Source organism: Solanum pennellii, chromosome 2 (genome assembly GCF_001406875.1).
Source record: "Solanum pennellii chromosome 2, SPENNV200".
Lineage (NCBI taxonomy): Eukaryota > Viridiplantae > Streptophyta > Magnoliopsida > Solanales > Solanaceae > Solanum > Solanum pennellii.
The window spans coordinates 56,937,185-56,959,221 of record NC_028638.1 but is presented as its reverse complement, the minus strand read 5'-3'; the positions used below and the strand labels follow the sequence as shown (position 1 = coordinate 56,959,221).

At 30.6% G+C, this 22,037-nt stretch overlaps 3 protein-coding genes across 3 annotated transcripts; 2 read left to right on the top strand and 1 right to left on the bottom strand.

The window, feature by feature from the left end:
• The first annotated feature begins 284 nt into the window (after positions 1-284).
• On the top strand, positions 285-4,818 carry LOC107011144 (ATP-dependent Clp protease proteolytic subunit 3, chloroplastic). Its single transcript, XM_015210514.1, has 5 exons — positions 285-662; positions 1,224-1,338; positions 1,654-1,829; positions 4,166-4,261; positions 4,359-4,818. Exons 1-5 carry the CDS (start codon positions 387-389, stop codon positions 4,623-4,625), a joined length of 930 nt encoding a protein of 309 aa, XP_015066000.1. The 5' UTR covers positions 285-386; the 3' UTR covers positions 4,626-4,818.
• Positions 4,819-4,966: 148 nt separating this feature from the next.
• LOC107011143 (ELL-associated factor 1) lies at positions 4,967-8,818 on the bottom strand. Its single transcript, XM_015210513.2, has 4 exons — positions 8,512-8,818; positions 7,642-8,030; positions 6,345-6,387; positions 4,967-5,779 (listed from the first exon to the last, which is right to left on the bottom strand). Exons 1-4 carry the CDS (start codon positions 8,633-8,635, stop codon positions 5,325-5,327), a joined length of 1,011 nt encoding a protein of 336 aa, XP_015065999.1. The 5' UTR covers positions 8,636-8,818; the 3' UTR covers positions 4,967-5,324.
• An 8,063-nt stretch (positions 8,819-16,881) lies between these two features.
• Positions 16,882-17,301, top strand: LOC114076020. Its single transcript, XM_027914231.1, has one exon. The coding sequence runs from the start codon at positions 16,882-16,884 to the stop codon at positions 17,299-17,301; it is 420 nt and encodes a 139-aa protein (XP_027770032.1).
• Positions 17,302-22,037: the final 4,736 nt, after the last annotated feature.

Sequence of the window (22,037 nt, the reverse complement as noted above, 5' to 3'; positions counted from 1 at the left end):
GGAATATCTTTTCCATCTTTATTTTTTATTTTTTAATTTAGCCTACCATTTCACAAAATAAATTAAGTAAATATATAAATAGAGAAAAATAAAAGGAACATTAAAATAAAAAGAAATCACACATTCTTGTTTTGAAATATATTAGGTATGTAAAACTACAAAATGCAAAAAAAAAAAATCATTAAATAATTAATATTTGATTAGATAGCAAATTCAAAATAAAGTTATCTATGATTAAGAATAAACTATAAATATTTATATATAATTGTTTTTTCATCCGAAATATATGAGAGAGTAATATCTGTTAAAAGAAGTGGAAAAAAAAATCAATCTTTGGAGTCTCTTTAGCCAAAAACCCCTAATAGCAGAAAAAGAGTGGAAGACGAATGGAGGGAAGTTGTCTAACATTTAGCACAGCTTTGGCACCAGCCAGACCTTCAACATGCCTTCATTACAATTCTACTTTTGTTAAACAGTTTCAGACAAATCCAATCACACCAAGAAGAGGATTATCAGTAAAAGCGTCCACCCACAAGCCGACTTTATCGACGAACTGGGATGTTTCCAGTTACTCAAAGGCCCCTGCTTGGATGCCCAGATTTGAAGAACTTGATACCACCAATATGCTTCTTCGTCAAAGGATTATCTTCTTGGGTTCTCAGGTTCGAATTAATTTAATTAAGATTTGGGGTTTCTTAATTCACCATATGCTGATTATCTTTTTTATTGGTTCCCTATTCTATTCCGCTTAGCTTAATTAGTGTCAGGTTGCCACTGTTCTGGTAAAGATTTGGTTTTTTTGTTCTTTTATTCGTTATGGCATTATGCGTAATCAAAATTTTAATTTTGTACTTGGTTCTTTTAATTGGTCAGATCTGAATTATTTTTTTTGTTCTTTGTTAATTTTGCTGCAGCTTGCTTGATTTAATTAGTATTGCTTGGAGAATGTGTCAACAGTCTCATAAAAAGTTTTTTTTTTTCCTTGGATGGTTTTTTTCGTGTTTATTACTAATTCACATTATTCTATTGGCCAAACAGATGGTGTTTCGTTCTGCATGAACATTCTTTTTTACTTGATTTGTTATTGAATGGTCAGTGGATGATATATGTGGTTGATTACTTTGTGTTTAGAACGTGGCAGAGAGAAAGTATCTATCTTGTATTTCAATCATAGAACTGTGGAGTTGTTTCTAATACTTGGGGAATCATTTGGTATTGAACAGGTAGATGATATTACTGCGGATTTTATTATAAGCCAGCTATTAATTCTTGATGCAGAAGATGATAAAAAGGACATCAGATTGTTCATTAATTCACCTGGTGGTTCAGTAACTGCTGGTATGTCTAAATGGTTCATTTACTTTGGTTGCATCTGATGCTATCCTTTTCTTTGCTTACTCAAATTATTGGTGTTTGTAAAGGTGACATAGAACTGATTTAATTTGTTGTTAGCTTGAACGGTGAATTATCTCCTTTTTTTGTTTGTTAAATATGAACAACGTGCCAAGTAATTGCTTGTTAAAAACTATTTTGGCTTCTGAATGATTTTAGATAGAGATTAGAGGGAGAATAACACCTTATAATACCATTCTGCTCTCCATCACTTCTTTCCCACTGTGCTTATAAACACGACTGATGTATTTTTTTTTATAGGAATGGGAATATATGATGCCATGAAAATGTGTAAGGCTGATGTTTCTACTATCTGCATGGGATTGGCTGCATCCATGGGTGCGTTTCTCCTGGCTTCTGGCAGCAAGGGAAAGAGGTACTGCATGCCAAACGCAAAAGTGATGATCCATCAACCACTTGGAACTTCTGGTGGTAAAGTATGTGTTTACACTTTGCTTTACTCAACAATTTCATGATATCTTGCTGTAGTGTTTTGCTTTTGTTTGACACTGCTTTGAGAGAAACCTAAGTTACGCAAGGGCTTCTAATTGGTTCAACTTTGATTCACTTCTATTTGTTTGCTCTAATTGAGCTGCTTTTCTGAAGCTTTTTGATTTTCTTATGATACACAAATATCCAAACACCCGAAGGCCGAGACTTTCTTGACTGAAGGGTTCAAATGGAGAACACTGTTCTCTTCTACACTGTGTCATCTCTGCATCCTGAGTTCCTGATTCTGCAAGAACTTTTATCCTCTGATTTATGAACAATTTTCAACATTGGAAACTGGTCATCTCAGGAGACAAATGTTCTTCTGATTTTTCATTTTTTATTTTTATGACAAGGGAAACTGCAGCCGCTACCCTTCGGGTGTATTTTTCTGATCTTTTTTAAAGTTGTGTCTCATACTATAGAGACCAAAAGATCATTCTGTTCTCCCTTCCTATCCTGCAATTCATAAAAACTTGAAAAATCCTTATTTTTTAGACTTACTGCTCACTAGTTGACCTACTTGTCAGTATTATCTCATTCTATTCAATTTATCTTTCTGGAGCATATCAGAAGTCATATCACTGACATCAATGAGTTATGTTAGAGATTGCTATGTCTTACTGTTGATATGCGCATCCAATTGCTAGTGGCTCTCCCTGCAGCATTTCATTTGCTGGAATGGATTGCTGTAGAGTCTGAACAACATGTGATAATACCAACTTGACTGATTGCAGGATTAATCCTAGAAGTGTTTGGCATATAATTAATAGTTTATTGGTCTAACTAACTCATTCCATCTAAAATATGTTAGATCCCCTCTCTCGCTTCCCATCCTCTCTATCTCCCGCAGTCAAAATGTTGGGGGCTGTCCTCTCGAAATGGGGTTAAAGCTTTTTCTCTACATTTATGCTAGTAATGGGTATATGTTCATACAACATGCATAATATAGTCAGTTTTCAGGCATAGTGTTTGAGCTTTCATTGTTCATGTTTAAATTTAGACATTCAAGCTAGTCCTCTACTGTATGAGTATCACAGAAGTTCAGTCACATTTATACCTGATGGCTTGAACTTTTACTCAACTTTGAATTGGTTCTGTCAGATTCTTTAGCAGCTTTTCAGGACTTACTAGGTCCGCTGACTATATTTTCAATAAGGAAGACAAAGCATAAACCTCGTGTGAGTTCTGTAATAATATTTTGGCTAGCAAAGCTAATGATATTTTATTGAATTAATTAGATTGAGATCCACGGAGTGTAGTTATGTGATTTACGGATTCATTTGCAATTTAATAGTATTTGTGAGTAAATATTTGTCTTATGCACAAGGAGTACTTTGGGCCAATTAGATGCCAGAAGCTTGTCTGAGTGGTATTGAGGGACTCCTTTGGCAAGTCTCATCTTTATAGGAGACTTGAGAGAATGAAGTCATTGTAAGCCTGTCAATTGAGCTAGTAAAATCACCACATTAAGGATTGTAGTTATCTTGTTCATGCACACTTGTTGCTCACTAAAAGATATGGGCACTGTTAAGTTTAGGAGACTCTGACTTTACACTTAATAATTTATACAATTCCCAAACCTAATTACTGAAATTCATTCACCTACTTCATATAAAAGTTCTAGTATTGTCAAGTATGCCTAACGAACTTCTGTGAATTGTGTTCGGTTCATGTGAAGTATTTTCATCATGCAACATCTAATGTGAAGGCTTGATTTCTTTGTTTGTGAGAGCACGTGAAAATTTGGTGTTGTTAGACTTGGACCCAAGCCAAAGTATTGTGCATGCTTTGGTTTCATGTTGGGTTTGTGTTGTTCCTTTCGGACATGCAAAGTACACACTGGTCAGTAATATTAAGTTATGAGTTTGATCCAACCGGTAGTTGATTGTAACAGTTCTGAAATTCAACTGAGTCAAGCCGTAGACAACGTTTCACTTCAATACTGTACTTAGTGGCATGATCTTCTACTTTGTGGCTTAGTTCTTACCAGTCATGTGCTAACATTTTGGTGCAACAATAAGCTATCCGATTGATTTATGCCACCACGTGTCACATCAACAAATGTTACTACTATTAAGCTAATGTCTCTTTGCTGTACGTGTTTCATGTACATCGATTTCCATTGTTCTAGCATGAATTTTTCCTAGTTTAGTTGTTTCTTTGTTCTGTTTTCCCCTCATTAATCAAGATACTCCTTGTTTAATTTCATGTTCGTTGTTAACACATAGGTGTGTCTTTCTAATTTTTTTCACAATTCTGTTTATATGACTTGTTATTCTAGGCAACAGAGATGGGTATACGGATCAGAGAAATGGGATACCACAAGATGAAGCTTAATAAAATACTATCGAGAGTTACAGGCCAGCCTTTAGAAACGGTGATTATTTTAGATACCGTTTCTTACTGTAAATGAATTCTGTTTGTACAAGTTAGCGGAGTTAACTCTGATATATCCTTCCATTTTCTTTTTCTAGATTGAAGTGGATACTGATCGTGATAATTTTATGAATGCTTGGGAGTCTAAGGAATACGGGTTGGTTGATGCTGTTATAGATGACGGCAAACCAGGATTGGTAGCACCCATTACCGATGACGCACCTCCACCAAAAACACGAGTTTGGTATAAGTGGAAGGCCGAAGGCACCAGGAAGAGAAAGAACAATTGGCCTTCTGAAGAAAAGTTATTCCAAAATGATGAGCAGAGCAATGAACAGAAAGATGAAGCTCTCAGTCCTCTATAATGTATTGGGATACATGTGTAGTCCTACTGAATTTGAGATGTCGTCTTGAGGATTCATTGCAGTATTTTTTATATTATGGTCGACGTCAGTTGAGCCTTCTGTTGTATCAATGTCTCCTCTTAGTATTTGAACTGGTCCTTTATCAACAAAGAGAACATTTGAAATGGTATTTTTGTTGGGGATTTATATTGCACATCACATCCTTTTAGGTCTATTAGTAGAGACTCACTCATGTCAAAGCAATGATGATTGGTAGCAATTTAAACATTGCTGTAACAACTATACAACTAAAAATTGGTTGGTATTGCTGTCAAACTTAAATGCTCCTATCGATATTGATATTCCTTGAAAAGAAATTCTTTCACATTTCTTCTCCTCTCCAACAACCGGTAAATGAAAACTGTAAGGTGCCAGGCTTGAAAATATTTGATGCATTTACAATACAACAGATACAGTAATCATCTTTCCTGTCGTACAAACTTCTTCAGTTTTCCTATATGTCTTGCATAAAAAGTCTAAAAATGAGATAAATAGAAGATTTAAGTTATACTGCAAGAAGAAGAGCAAAATAAGCGGCCAATAGAGATTTGGCCTGATCCTCGACTGCATTGTCGATCAACTGAACCTAAAAGCAATGTAGTGGCTTCTCTTTGAATTATTTCAAACTTGAGACATTCACCCCCAAAATACTTTAAGTTCTCAGATAGAGTTGACTGTGTCGCTGCTTTCGTTGTCACTGCTGCTGCTTGCACTATCACTTCCACTTCCGCTCCCGCTCCCACTCCCACTTCCACTACTGTCACTGCTGCTACTACTGCTAGAACTCGAAGTATGATTCTCTTTTACCTCTGCATTTACCTGAGCTCTAAGCTCTTCTGCAGCATTGCGGCCCTTGTCCTCATCATCATCACTTACATCCACATCAGCTATCTCATCATCTGTATCATTTTGGTGTGGGATATTAATATCAATGCCAGTTTTGAATTCTTCAACAGTAATATTCCCACCATTGGCTGCGGTAGTATCATCCTCATCATCATTCAGTATATCTAATTGATCATCCAGGTCATCATACTTCATGTCTGGTGATGCAGTTGAATGATTTGCATGTGAAGATGGATGTTCAGCAATCTTCTCATTTTTGGGTCTCGAATCTAGAAGACAAAGAGTCAGCCACTACAGTAAAAGGCATGAATCGCAGATATGGAATCAGAAATTTCAGGGTTCCTTTGAATAGGAGCTCCTAGGTAAAGCAGACGAGATGTGTGCAGCATGATTCAATCAAACTACTGATTAGAAAAGGAAGAAAAAATCAAATAAAAAATGTCATGTCACGGTCTCAGGGGATGATACAATATGACTTAGTCTATCCTAAATTGAGAGATTCAAATTGTAGAAAACAGACTCCAGACAGCTCAAGTCTCGAAGGTATCTTTTTGGTCAAGCTAGGTTGTTGAGTCATTAGGTTCCATCCTAATAAATCTATTGACAACTGCAACTCAATTCCAAGTTGAGGCCATATATGCAGTTTGGTTGGTGTTAAGATTAAAAATAATTCCGGCAATCTGAGTGATCTATTAAACACATTTCATCTCATTCTTATTTCCCTAATAGCAACTTAGACTCCTCCATTGAAGATTTAACCAAACACAAGGCAAAAGCCCCTTCCTTGTTTTTCAGCCTAACACTAGTATACAGAGCTCACTTTGAGAAAAATACCTGAACTTCTAAAGTCACCAACTTCGATCCTTTCCACCTCAACCTGAACAACATTAAACAGAAGTTTGAGATATTGATGTAATAGTCAAAACTACAGAGAATATGGAAACAGTCAAACTAATCATTTTTCCCCTTTCCATGAAAGGCAAAAGGAAAAATAAACACTGAAAGATGAAATATAAAAGGCAGCTACATAATGTGAAAAAATGAGAGGTTGATGAGACTCATCAGAAGACGTTAAAGGAGTGAAAGACTTAATTCAAACATGAACTGTTTCTTAGTAAGACATTTGTAGCCTGTAAAATTCACAACAGCTGGCCGATTACCAAATCAATGACATACAGTAATACTAACATTTCTGCCAATACAATCATCTAAAGATAGTCTCACGAAGTTAGTTACACAAATTCAAGCATGACTTAAACAAGAAAAACCTGACACTTCAACGCGCCAAGACTGCACTTTTAAGTCAATGGCGATACAGTTGTTGGGCAACAGACAATGTATCCATTGACTCCAGACCCCACATTTTCTGTTTGCTAAGTTGAAACAAGAAGAATGGGTGGATAGAATAACATGTGCAGCGACAATGACTTTGCAAAGTACTAGATGTGACAATAGGAACAGCGCACCATCCGGCTCAGTTTAGCATTCTAAAACTACGGAAAGTCCTTGTTTAGACAGGAACTACAATGCAACAAAGAATCTTTGATTCAAACTTGATCAATTGTTGAGCAAGATTCCTTGTTGGTTTTCATACAGAGAAGAATATATCATTGAAAACTGAGAGTTGCAAAGCAGGTGATGAAATGACATGTGCTGATTGGACGAGACAGGAAAAGGAAGCAGCTGACATTGTCAATTTTGAATAATTAGAAATTAAAATGGAATCACTGTCGAACGCCACGGTTAGTTGTATCCCAATTGGTATAGACTTCTGTATATCACCCAAATATTGAAGCATACCTAATACGGTTCTATCTGGAACAAACTATTAATGGACTATACATACAAGTGCAAATTAAGCTTACTCCATTTCTTCCTGATAAACTTGTCAAAAGATATGATCCATGACACCTAATCACCTGAGTAGGTGTTTTTATCAGTACTTTATAATCTTGGCAATCCCAATTAACTTGGCAAGTCATCTAACTTGAAATCTTTCACCAGAGAATAGGAATGCTATTTCTTCAGATTGTAAGTATACATAACAAAAGTCATGCACACGAAAATATCACATTATCATATTGCCGTAAATAAGCTAGAAGACATGAAAGTAAGTTTGCAAAGAACTCACTCGTACAGCAGGCACAGGAACTGCAGGCTTATTAAGAGACTGAAACTTAGCCCCTTTGGCAACTGGTGGTGAACGTGTCTCCACAGGCATTCCAATTGGAGAAGGAGCAGGAGAACGAGAAGGACCAGGTGCTACTGCCGCAGCGGATTCTCCGGGGAGTCGATTATACCTCAACCGCTTAACTGCCCTATGTAACCGCTCCAGCCGGAATGACTCACCATCAAAGAAAAGAACAGCATCATTTTCCTTGTAATCCTCGCTACTTCCATCAAAGACTACCTTAGGTTTACCAGGCTGGTTATTTTGAAATTCAACAGAAATCTTATTGTCCTTGGTCTTATGTAGTTTTCCAGGTTGGTTTTTATCAATTGAAGCAGGTTTAAATTCATCTGGAGAAACGAAAACAATTGTCATTTTACAAGAAAGATAAAATCTAACTACTAAAACAACAATAACATCAAAATAGCACCAAAAAAAGAAGTTAGGGAAAATTGTGCAAATCTCATCCTTTCGCCATTCATAAAATTTTCAGTTAATGTCAGTATGGCCAACTAAAACACAGCTAACTAAACATTTTCTCCATTTCTGGCTTAGCATACATATGAATCTTTAGATTTTATAAACACATAAACGTCACTGCACCTAATTCGCATCTGCAAATTTGTTCTTCACTTGGCTTCCACAAGACACAACATAATCGCAAAATAAATTCAACCCAATTGAAATAAAACTATAACCTTCCATACCCAATTTCAAAAACTACACATTAAAAAAACAGAGAAAAAAAAAAGTTCGTTCCTCGTATCAAGATAGAAGACAAAAACTATGATCTAAAAAGTAGCAAAAGAGAGAGGGATCTGGAGAACTTACATCGTAAAGTACAGAACTTTGAAGAAGGTTGGTGATCTTTAAAGGAAGAACCTAAACTCAAATTGTACCAGCGATCTGGCTGTGGCGCTGTACTTGGTTCATCTTTGTTGTTAATGTTTGCCATTTTCAGTAGCCCCTTTAGCCGACACGACGGTCGGAGAAGAAAACGAGCAACGGTGGGTCGCCAAATTGTGTTTCTAATTCCCCTAATTCTCTACGAACAAAATTAGGGTTCTAACTGTAACAACATGCTGTCAACGGTGAAACTCTTTCCGCCCTAATATTTTTTGATTAATGATTTAATTCATACCAGAAAAATCTGTATTACAAAATAGAATCATACGCACATTTCACAAATTTTTATTCTATAAAGGGAAAAGGGTCAAATATGCCCCTAAATTATTCGAAAAGGTCTAGATATACTCTCCATTTAAAGTTTGGTTCACTCATGCCCTCGTCGTCCAATTTTTGGTCCAAATATGTCCTTATGGGCGTTGGTTGTCATGGTGGACATATCCAACTCATTTTTCATTTCTTTAAATGTCACATGGCATTGCCATGTCATTTTGACCTCACCACATAACATCTATATGAAAATGGAAAGATATTCGGACTCGTAAACGCCTAATCCGACCCATAAATCAATTCCTTTTAAATTCACTATCCGACCTATTTTTAACAATTTTATTTAATTTTTATTTTTGCGGTAAATCCCGAAAATAAGTAATTGATTAATAAAAAAGAGGAAAAATATGAAAAAAAAATAAAATTAACGCCAAAAAATTCACAAATAAATATAGTAACCTTAAATCTAACATTTTAATTTTTTTTAATTTTTTATTTTTCGATAAATCTCGAGAATGAGTAATTGATTAATAAAAACTATGAAAAGTATGAAAAAAAATATAAATTAACACCAAAAGTTCACAAATAAATATAATAACATTTCAATCTACAATTTTTTTAAAATTTTTATATTTTCCTGCAAATCCCGAAAATGAGTAATTTATTAATGAAAAGAGAAAAATATGAAAATAAAATAAAAAATTTACGTCAAAATTCAAAAAATAAATATAGTAACCTTAAATTCAATAATTTCAACATTTTTTTTTTATTTTATATTTTTTTTCATATTTTTCTATTTTTTATTTGTGAATTTTTGCGTAATTTTTATATTTTTCATATTTTTTGTTAATAAACTCATTTTTGGGATTTGTCGAAAAAATTAAGAATTAAAAAAATGTTGAAATTGTTGAATTTAAGGTTACTGTATTTATTTTTTAATTTTTGGCGTTAATTTTATATTTTTTCATACTTTTTATCAATCAATTACTCATTTCGGGATTTATCGAATAAAATAATAATTTTAAAAAAAAGTGTTTAAATTGAATTTAAGGTTACTATAATTATTTATGAATTTTTGGCGTTAATTTTATACTTTTTTCATATTTTCCTATTTTTTTATTAATCGATTACTCATTTTCGTAATTTATGGAAAAAATAAAAAATAAACAAAATTGTTGAAAATTGATCGGATATTTTATTTAAAAGGGGGTTGATTTATGGGTCGGAGGATGTGTTTCTGAGTCCTGATATCTTTCCATTTTCATATAAATGTTATGTGGTAAGATCAAAATGACATGGCAATTCCATGTGGCATTTAAAGAAATGAAAAATGAGTTGGATATGTCCAACATGGCAACTAACGCCCATAAGGGCATATTTGAACCAAAAGTTGGACGACGAGGGCATGAGTGAACCAAAAAACTTTAAATGGGTATATCTAGACATTTTCGAATAATTTAGGGGCATATTTGACCCTTTTCCCTTCTATAAATTAAAGTAAATTGAGATGCATCATCTACTCTTCTTTTTTTTGTTCAAACTTGGAAATAGAACTATTTACTGATGATTTAATTTGTATATATGTTTAAATGTATAACTAAATCAATAAAATTGTCATTATTAATTTTTCAGTTAATTAAATGGCAATTTAATTATGGATAGTTTTTATATATAATTATCTATTATGTGAAATTTATTAATTTAATTGATTGATTTATATTTATATCCCATAGAGTTTAGTAAAAAATAAAATATTCTTAATCAAAAAAAATTATTTCACCCTATTTAAAATCTCTAATTATTAGTTAAAAATGAGACGATATTAACAATCTACTATTGGTTCCCGTATTTCTCTCTAAGTTCACTTTAGTCAAACAAGATATTAGTCTCTCTGTTGGAATTTTGTGGCAAAGGCTGTTAAATAAACCCCCCTTTAAATAGATACATGTATATGGTTTATCTTCTAAATTAATTTATGTTCTTAATTAATTTTTGTCTATAATTTTTTTAACATTTAACCTTTCAACTTTGTAAGTAAATTTTCATATTTCAAAGCTATATTTTTCCTATATATACAAATCTTTTAACATTATTTTTATAGAAAGATTTATATGTGATACAATTTTTGTGCGTAGCTTTAATCAAGTGAAGAAAATTTCAAGGCAAGAGGATTTTTGTCAAGATTATAAGGAATAATGTGATTATAGGAATGAATGTTAATTACTAAAATAACGAAGCTTGATGTATTTGTTTGTTTTTTTTTACTTATTTGTCGAGATCAGAACTATGGTAAGACCCCTCCATATATGTAGTTGAATATCACTTTCATTAACTTGCCTTCCAAAGATTTTAACTTTTTTTTATGGTCAAAAGTTGAATGTTTATTACTATAACTTTGTTTCAATTTGCATTATCAATAAAAAAACAAGGAAAAGATTCTCTTAGAATTTTTATATTTTTCATTGGTTTTCTTATGCTAAACTTGCTCCTATATATGATATTTTTTCTTTGTATTTGTAATTTTGTTTTAAGAATATATTTGACTGAAGGATGTATTTTTTGCTTTAGAAATGAGACAAATACAATCATAAAAATAGTGTATAAGGCATGCAAAACAATTAATGCCTACAAGATATTCTAATTTTAAATTATTAATAATTACATTTTTGCATTTTATTTTAAATATTCATAAAGAATCATTCTTACATGTGCTTGTGGATAGAATCTATAGTTTTTAGACAATTTTCATTAAAATTATCATGAGATCCAAATTCCAAAGTCAAAAAAATGATACACCAAAATGCTTAAGAAGTATAAAGATCTTTTATCCTTTGACCAAATATTGCTCCTATTAATTTTTTAACAAAAAAACGTAAAATATATTTTAACTTTTAATTGTAAGAATACTAATATTGTCATTTTGCTCTCCATTAAATTAAAATATGATTTATTTAATTAAATATTAATATTTTATTTATATAATTACATAATTTAAATACTAATCATTGCATATTAAATCTTAGTTATTTTCTTCTAATAATTTTTTTTTTATAAATTTGAATTACTTAATTGCATTCTACTTAATGAGAAGGAGAATTTCATCTTTTACTAATTAATGTCAAACATTTTATCTTCTTGAAATTTATAACTGTTAATTTAATTTCAACATTTTTTATGAGAAAAACAAGATATTTTAAGAAAGTTCATCATAAGATAGTGTGCCTACATGTTTGTTTTTGCTATTTTATTTTATTTTTTAAAATAAATATAAAATTTCTATATCAAAATTATAATAAAGGGAGGATTAAATAAAAAAAATTATTCAAGTTAGCTATACACTACAAATATTTTTTTAAAAGTTAAATCGTTTATCATTTTATTCATCGTTATGAAGTAAACGTCCAACGCACGTGCCCGTATACTAGTATTTTAAAAAAGCACCAACATTTCATTAAGCATACTTAGGCATCATTTGTTTTCATTAAAATTAAGAGGTCAAAATCAGTAACAAAATCCAAATTTTAATGCAAATATTAAAATTCAGATTTATACTCAAATTCAGATCTTTTAATCTTAATTGAAACAAATAAGACTCATTAAAATGTTTTTTTAAAAAATAAAACAAATAAACTTAATGAATTGAATCTAAATAATTCAAAATTAAACTTAAAAATTAAATATTTTTAATAGACTGAATCTGATTGATTAAGATTTTGACCTCCCCAAACAAATGAGGCCTACATTATAATTGAACGTTCCACATGACTATCGGACATTATTGTCTACATAAAATTGACAAGTTGGTACACCTGAAGTTTCCATAAACTATTGGTACAACTAACAAAATTAATGTCACTTATAATTTTCCCCCAACTCATTTTGGGTTGACTTGTTATTTTCTTTGTTTCTACTATTATAATATTGTTCTTTCTACAATTTTTTTTCTCTATTATTTTTAATAGGACTCCTTTATTACGTATTATATTTTTTTTTGTACTTGATTGTATATATGCTGAGTTCTATCAAAAATCAAACATTAATATAGATAATTTTTATAAAATTATACTGAATATATAATGGGATTGTTAGGTCGTGAAGCCTGATTTATTAATATATATACTCCATCGCCGTAAAAATTTACTCACGAGGTGTTATCACAAAATATTAGTTTTTTCTTTTTCTCTCTAGATCTCTCATCTCTTTCGCTTGAGATTTTTTGTTTTCTTCATTTATCAAGTGTGTATGAATTCGATCCTAACAGGGATCTTGTTGAATTGGGTAGTGTAACTGATCACCGACCACTGCTTAAAATATCGACTAGGTCGGTTTGGAACATTATTAAAACCAACCTTGTATAGGGATCTAAAAAGAAAGTGTCATGCATGCATGTGGAAGGTACTTTATCTTTTCCTTTTTTACAAAAAAAATATAAATCTTGAAACTCCCTTCACTTTATAAATATAAGCCAAATCAAATGATGAATACACACATATTATACTCTTAATTAGCCTTTGATTATATATTTTATTTCTTCATTAGTTCAGCCATGGAAAAAGTACTCTTAATTCCATCTAATTTATCTTTCTCCAATCCCAAGAAATTGCTTATTCCCCTTAGAAGATCAAAAGGTAAAATTTTTGCTCATCTTAATGATTCTTGTGATTGGGATTATAGAGGGAGATTAGTGGATGAAAGTATGATTATATTAAGGAAGAGAGTTCATGAGATGAAGGTAATTGAAAGAAATTATGAGCCACCAGAAGAATGGATGGAATGGGAGAAACAGTATTATGCTAATTATGATGAGTTAATTTGTAATTTAGTAGGGTGTTTACAAATGAAATTGTTAAGTACAAGGCCTACTTTGGCTTTAGGTATGTTAATCCTTCTAATAATCAGTGTTCCAGCTTCAACGGCTATGATTTTCTCTCATTTCATCCATTTGACAAGTGGCGTCTTATCAACCGTGAATCTTGGTTGAGGTGTTTTTGCAATCAGCTAACTAAGATTTACTAATATTCAGTGTAGATTTGGAAATTGTATTTTGTATTTGCAAAATGAATCCCATGTATATATATATTATTTAACAGAAGCGATGCAAGAATTAAAAGTTTAGGGTTCTAAATTTCGTGAATAATCGTCAATTAATTTTGTTAGAATTTACAAATTAATATACATAAATATTTCATTAATTTTCTAGTACAAATTAGAATCTATGAAAAAGCTATTTCGATGAACCCCATCTAGCTTCCGCGCTCTCTATATATATAATGCAGAGTAACTAAAATTTGTCCTAAATATATAGTTAAAAGTCTTAAAACTTAAAATTTGTGTGGGTTATATATTTCTGAATAGTAATTGAGTTCTAATTTATTTTTTCTATTTATATAAATAATTTTCTTAATATAAAAATAGAGTTTGAGCTAAAATCAATTTTTTTTAAACAAATTTTCTAACTATGCCATTAGTGGAGGGATGGGAATTTGCAATAGAGTATCAATTCTTGTGAAAAGTATTTTCTCAATGTCTTTAATTAGTTCATGAATCTTAACTATATATGCCAATTCCATCAAATTGAAAAACTTTTTACTATTTTTGTACTATGGTTCGTTGAAAGAAAAATCAAAAAATAGTAATTTGTTCATAAGTCACGTAACATAAATACTTGATTACATAGTCGTACTAGTGAAGATCTATTTATATTGCGGCTACCCGCTTCCCTCATCTATCGGTAGAATCGCAATCAACCTGTATTATTGTTTATCATGAAATTTGACTGTTAAATTAAAATAGAATATTACTGTTTATTTCTCCTTTAATAATTTACTATATTTTTACAAACATCAAAACATGATGGTATTTTTTTTACATGAACGTGAATAAAATTCATGCTATTAGTTTTTCAATTAAAATGGAAATATTGGTATCTATGTATTAAAAATTAATAAAATGGGAGAAAATAACTTAACTTTTGAAAATTAAATTATGTTCAACAAAACGGATTCTACCAAATTAGCTAGAGAAAATAAGCAATTTATTCATCATTGTAAGTAGAGCTGTCAAAATGAGCTTGATTCGCTTGGTCGGTTTAATTAAATCTTTGAATTAAATGGGATTGGGTTCAATTTTTTCTGCCCATTATGGAACGGGACTTTTTAGTCTAGCCTCATTTGGGCCGTTGGTCTCGTAAGTCCAACCCCCAAGCCTTAGAGGCTACCAGTGGGCTATGAATTTTCAAAAATATTTATTATATATTTTAAGTAGTGGTTTACTTGTCAAGATTTTGTCAAAATATTGATATATAAAATCAACACTCTATTTTTTACATATATTTTATATTTTAGGTTCATTAGCCTACTAAAAAAATTTATAACTATGAAACTTTGGTCTCTTTTACTTTTATTTTTATGTCTAATTTTCACATTCTGTTTTATCGTCTTGTTTATGAAAATAGTGATCATGTAATATTTTTTGCTTGGATGAATCTTATGAATGTTGTATCTTGACTATTATGTATTTGTTTTGTAAATATTTATTGAAGTATGTGTAATTCATGAATGAGTTTATGTATGTACTGATGTCGTGTTCATCGAACATCAACATTCGTATTCTTTCTACAAGAAAAATATTATCCATTTTTTGGTTGAAAGGTCAATCCGTCCCAACCTATGGTCTGCTTAGGATTGAATTGAGTTAATATTTTATAGACCCTTTAATTAAAAGGGTCAGCCCGCTCCAACCCATTTAACTTTATAGCCCGTTAGAATTGGATTGGACCAACAGCTCTAATTGTATGCATAAAAAAGGGCAAAGAATATAAATCACATACTTTTAAAGCAAAATTATCATTTGTCCTATATAAGATACAATAATATAAGCGTTGACACATTAATCTGATGTGCGAAATAAATTAATCGTTAAGTAGGATACATTACATTTTATTTATGATACACTAATCTGATTTGTATTTTATACATGATACACTAATGTGATGCGCGAGATACAATTTGATGCGTTGATACATTGATCTTATGCGTAAAAATAAGTGATTTTGAGATTCGTAAAACTAATAGAAAATAATGGTAATAAAAAAAATTTAAAAATGAGATTTCTTGTCTTTTTTTTAAAAAAAAAGTGCATTTTTAACATGTAAATATCTAAAATCTAGAAGCAGAAACTTCTTCTAGTAAATGTTTACTATGGAGCTAGGTAATGACCAAGAAAATGATAATGACTTTAAGAATAGGAAAGTTTTGGTTTAATTATTTCTTTCAACCCAATAAAACACTAATTCTGATTATACTTTTGACGAAATTAGAATGTTGTATCTGGCCCCAATTTTTTTCAAGGTAAACCCACTAATGCCATATTCAGCACGTTATTATATTCAGCCGTTGTAAGATTTGGGCTTAAATTATCAAAGGTCTAATGACAGAATTCTTTCATCAACTTGACCTTGCATGTACAACCAATCAAATCATTATTCCTTAACAATCAAAAAGTATTACATAATCTTCATTTAATTTAATTTATTTTTTTCCTTCATTTTAGTTTATTTTTCCTACTTTACTTCTTAGTCCGTTAAAAAATGACAAAAGTCTCACATTAGTGGTTAATGAGATGGATGGACTCCTTATAATGTCCCTTTGAGCTAGCTTTTTGGGTGTGAGTTAGGCGTAAGACCTAATTTCATATAGTCTGATTAAGAAAACATGTCTTGTTCTTGCTTTAATAATCTTTCATTCCAACTTTCCATGTGACTTAGAAGACAGATTTTGGGCAAATCAAAAGAATCAAAATTGGATTAATTATGAATCAAGTTACTGTGCTGTACAGTGCCCGTCCCTTTCTTACGGCTACGCGTATAGTCCCACACGTTGGGCCGACTCTATTACGGACCCTTCACTTCTAATACAAAGTAATTTCCATGCGTAAACACAACAACTTCCCCCCCACCCATTATAAATATGCTTTCACAAATCCATAATACTCTCATCATAACAACTACGCCTCAATCTCAAAAAAATGACTTCATTGTTGATCTCTCCATGTTCTAGTAAGTCAACTCCTTCGGTAGCCCTGAAATTTACAAAGCGAGGTGTGATTAATGCGAGATTTGATCAATATAATCGTGGTGGAAGAAGTAAGAATATGGTGGATGAGAACATGATTGTTTTGAGAATGCGTATTAAAGATATGAAAATATTAGAAACTGAAAAATCAGGAACACCTTCAAATTGGATGGGATGGGAGAAGAAGTACTTTGCACATTACAACGAAGACATTTGTGAAGCTATTGGATTGTTACAGATGTACTTGATGGAAACTAGGCCAGCTTTGGCTATGGGGATGTTAGGGCTGATTTGTTTGAGTCTCTCCCTTTCAACTTACTCTATGGTTCAGCAAGTCATGGAAATAGCCAAGTTTATTCTTCAACCTAATTAACTTAATCTAGCTAAATAGAGACGAATTCAGAATTTTTTAATCCGTGTAATTTTACTATAGGTATGTATTTTGGATTATTTTCGAATATATATATTTGATATAGGTAAATTATTAGGGTTGCAACTTGCATTTCATATTGATCAAGCTTACGCATTTAATGTTTTTACTTGATGAGCTAAAATAGTAAAACTTTGGAAGGAACAAGATAAGAAATTTAACACTTTGTTTGGATTATTGTTTCATAATATATTTTATTGTATTGTACTCTCTATTGTACTGTATTGTATGGTAGATACAATGTTTGACTAGATTGTATTATTCGTTGTTGTTTAATAATATTTTAATTGTTTGGTTTGATTGTATTGTACTGGATTGTAATTTATAAATTTACTTAAATATCCTTAATTATTCTGCCATAGGAGGCTTGACTAGGTTTAAATAATTAAGGTAAAGGAAAAAATAGTATTTTGAAATATTATGTAAAGATATAATTGGAAAAAGAAATTAAGTAACAATGAAAACACACCAAATTGGTTGTTCCATATAGGGATTTTCATTGTTACGTAACAACGAAATTTAACAATATAATACAATACAATTTAAATAAAAATCAAAATAAATATAATAGATACAGTAACGATACAATACAATGGATAACAAAAATCCAACCATAGTGTAAAGGTATAACGTCATTATCATGCAATGTTTCTACTCTCCTTTTTAAGAAAAGAAAGAATTTAAAGATATTAATTAAAGAATAATTTGCCAACATTTACTTTTTTAACGTCATTTTCATGCAATGTTTCTACTCTCCCAGCCTTTTACAAAAAGAAAGAATTTAAAGATATTAATTAAAGAATAATTTGCCAACATTTACTTTTTCTTTTTTATTCTTTCTAAATTCTTTTTAAAAGTAGAGATAATTATTATTTTAAAGTAGTTTAAAATCCAATAAAAATAAAGACAGTTATAAAAATAATAATCAAATAATACATTGTAGATTTTTTTTATAAAAAAAATCATTCATTTTGATTCATAAAACAATTCATTTGTATTTGACCAAAAAGAGGTACTACTATATAATTGTCTAAGAAAGAGGGAGTACTATTCCATGGCCAAATTAAAGGAAAACGACATATACGGACTTATCGATTGTGAGATGCCAGGACAAAAAAAGGTTAGTTATTTCCATTGTTTGTATCACTTTTTTTTTTACACGTTAGACTTATAAGACATTGAGTGGGAATCAGTTTCGAGTTATCCATGTGGATAACCTCCCTCCAAAACAAAATGAATAATTTTTTTTAATTAATATTTTTAAAAACTTTACAAACTTGTTTGGGAAAATGCATAAGTATTCACTACAACAAAAATGACCATTAGCGGCATTTAATTCTTAATTGCCGCTAAATATATATTTTTAGCGGCAATTATCACTATTTGTATGTCCCTAAAGTCTCTAGTGACATTGGTTCTAATGACACTTAACTAATGCCGGTAAATACTTTTGCACTCTTTATTAGTGTCAATATTTAATGCCGCTAAAAGTTATTTTTGTTCTAATCCCTTTTTGGTGTACGTGGCACTGTTATTGAAAAAATTGTCAACACGTGTTGGGCCCAGAAGATAGTGCCACGTAGGTCGAAAAGGAGTAGAAAATTATTTATAAAATAAGTTCGGACAGTGGTGGAGTATATAGGACCTTAGTATAGTACAAGTGTGTCTCTGAGATTTCAAGCATATATTGAAGGATACTTATGCATTTTTTCAACTTATTTACGTTATTACAGAACTAATTTTAAGTAAAATAAAAAATTGACTTAATTCTATCTATATTTTTATAAATTAATGAATAATTTTAGACAAACATTTACAACAACGCGAGCAACTAATTGTTGAAGAATTAATATACAACAATGATTATGGATGACAATGAGGCGAGGTGGGGCACAGAAGGATGTATGGCGGGTTGGAGTGGGTTTTAAAAATTAATGATGGGTGAGGTGGGTTGCGGATATATGTGATTTTACATTGGGTTTAAATTTAATTTTAACTTTTTACATGTTATAAGAGTGAAAGAACATTATTTATTAAGATAGTTTCTTTAAAGCTACTAAAATATTCAAAATACTAAATGAAATTAGTTTAATAAAAAAAATACTTCTTACACATTTCCCAATTGACCTCTAAAAAATGATTTTTTGAGTCATAATCTATAAAATTAATATAACTTAATAAAAAAATAAATTCATTTTTATGAATTTTATTTTTAGTATCTAACTTAACTAAAAAAAGAAAATATTAAAAAAATTATGCAGGGTAAGTTCATATGGGGCGGGTGTATGCGAGGAGATGGGAAATGGAAAAAATTGTTATGCAGAGCAGATTAAAAATTGTTTATTTTCATAAGCACTTTTTCATATAGTTTTTCAAAAAAGTGCTTTTGAAAAAATAATTTTTATTTGGTTAATTCATTTGAAAGTTATTTTTCATAAGTAAATTGTGTTTGGCTAATCTTTTTTAAAAAGTGATTTTGAGAGTCAATTTACGATTAACAGCAAATATTAATGTACTTTTAATATTAAGATTATTTTATAGAGAAAAACTAGTTTAAACATCTGTTACAAAAAATAATAATTTATCTTTTATTTTTATCGAATTAAAATGTTCAATCAATATTATATATTTTTTTGAAGGGTTGAAATCTTTAATTGCTATTTTTTTTCTTTTTTCTTAACTTACAAAATATTGTTGTTACTTTTTTTTTCCTTTTTTTTTTAATCCTGCAAAATAATAATTTATAAAGGTAAAATAAAAACAAATTATTAAATGAAACTTAATCAAATATGAGATATGTTAATTAATTTTATAAGACATACACACTAGATGAGTAAAGTCCATGCTAAAGCATGGGCCTAACATTAAGATGAGTCAACTTTTATATTAATATCCAACTTAAGTAGCTTTGAAGTACATTTAAGAAGTTTAAACAGGGGACTGATAAAATTGAATATTGAAGACTAACATGGGTTGTGGTGTATTGGTGGGAGTGTTATACTCTTAACCAGATGTGCGGGTTCGTGTCCTGGATATGGAGAAAATTCTGTTCGGAGCGTCACCCCCAAATGGGCCCTACAATGCGCGATTCAAATTTAGTCTGAGCTCCAATATGTGTTCTGAATACCGGGTGGAAACCAAAAAAGAATATTGAAGAGCTATAAAGCAAATGGTACAATTGTAATACCTATAACACAAATGTTTAATGCAACATATAATCCTCATATCATTAATTGCAAATTTAAATATAATTTCACATAGAAAAGAGAAATTTATGGTTTGAAATTAGTATAAAATGTGGCAATATCTGAATTCGTGTGGTTTATAATGCAAGTAAATTAAGATATCATTGTTTGAGGCACTCCTATGATTTTTATGAAAACGCTATAAGAAAATTGTGAATTATATGGAGATTTTTTTGGGATTATTATGAAAATTCACAGGAAACTTATTTTCCTGTAAATTTTTATACAAATTCCCAAGAAAATCCTCATATAATTTACAACAGTTTTGTAGTGTAAAGTTATTTTATAGATCTCTTTTCATATTTGACAATGAAGATATCAATCGTTAGTTGTTATGTGGACACCAAGTAAATAATTTAAAACAACTTCAAACTTTATTTTTAACGATTTAAATAAATTTTAAATAATTAAGTGATGGACTAAAACTTCGAACTTCATTTTCGAAGTACAAGTAACTTTTTAACATTAAGGACCCGTTTGATAGGAAGTATTAATCAAAATAATCCATGGATTAAAATATAGTCCAACAAAAACATTGTTTGGTTACTTTATTTTACCTAATCCATGGATTACTAATACCTCATACAAGGTCTTATTTTATCCCTAGGAAAGGGAGGGATAGCTAATCCGAGGATTAGCAATCCTTGGATAAGACCCCTAATGACTAAATTATCCCCAAATCTTTTTTCCTATTTTTATTCTAAAGTTTTAAACCAAACATAAGACTAGGTAGGAAATAATGAACCAAACACTTGCTAAAAGATAATCCCTGCATTACTAAACCCTGCATTACTAATCCATGCATTACTAATCCCTGCATTACTAATCCATGCATTAGTAATCCCTGCATTATGCATCTTTGTACCAAACGACCCCTAAAAAGTATATAAGCTTATGCACTAACCATCCTTTAGGATGCTATGACACTAAACTTTTGATTAGACTTTTATTTAATAGTAGGAGGAGGTTAAAGAAAAATTATTGCTAGTCAAATTTAATACACCAACTCTTACTAATATATCATATTAAAAGAAAATACGAGCATAATACCTCTATTGCAATGAAAGCTTAGTATAAACCAAAGTTGCTTACCATCAATATTATACACATTCACCCCAATTTCTAACACTCAACAATAACTATAAGAATAAAAACATGCTCAATTTTTTCCCAAAACTTAAACAAGTCACACTAATCAAGTCTTAGCTCAACCTACTTCTAAATTCCAGTTATTATATTTAATTAGGGGTCGTTTAGTAACTGGATAAGGGCATGAATAATCAAGTTATTAATGTATTAATTTTATACCATGTTTAGTTTGTTATCAAAATCAAAATTATTCATGTATAAATTTTATTCAATGTTTGGTTGTTGTGTCTCCAAATGTTGTATAAAAGTTATTCATGTATTGATTTTATTTTGGTGTTTAGTTGC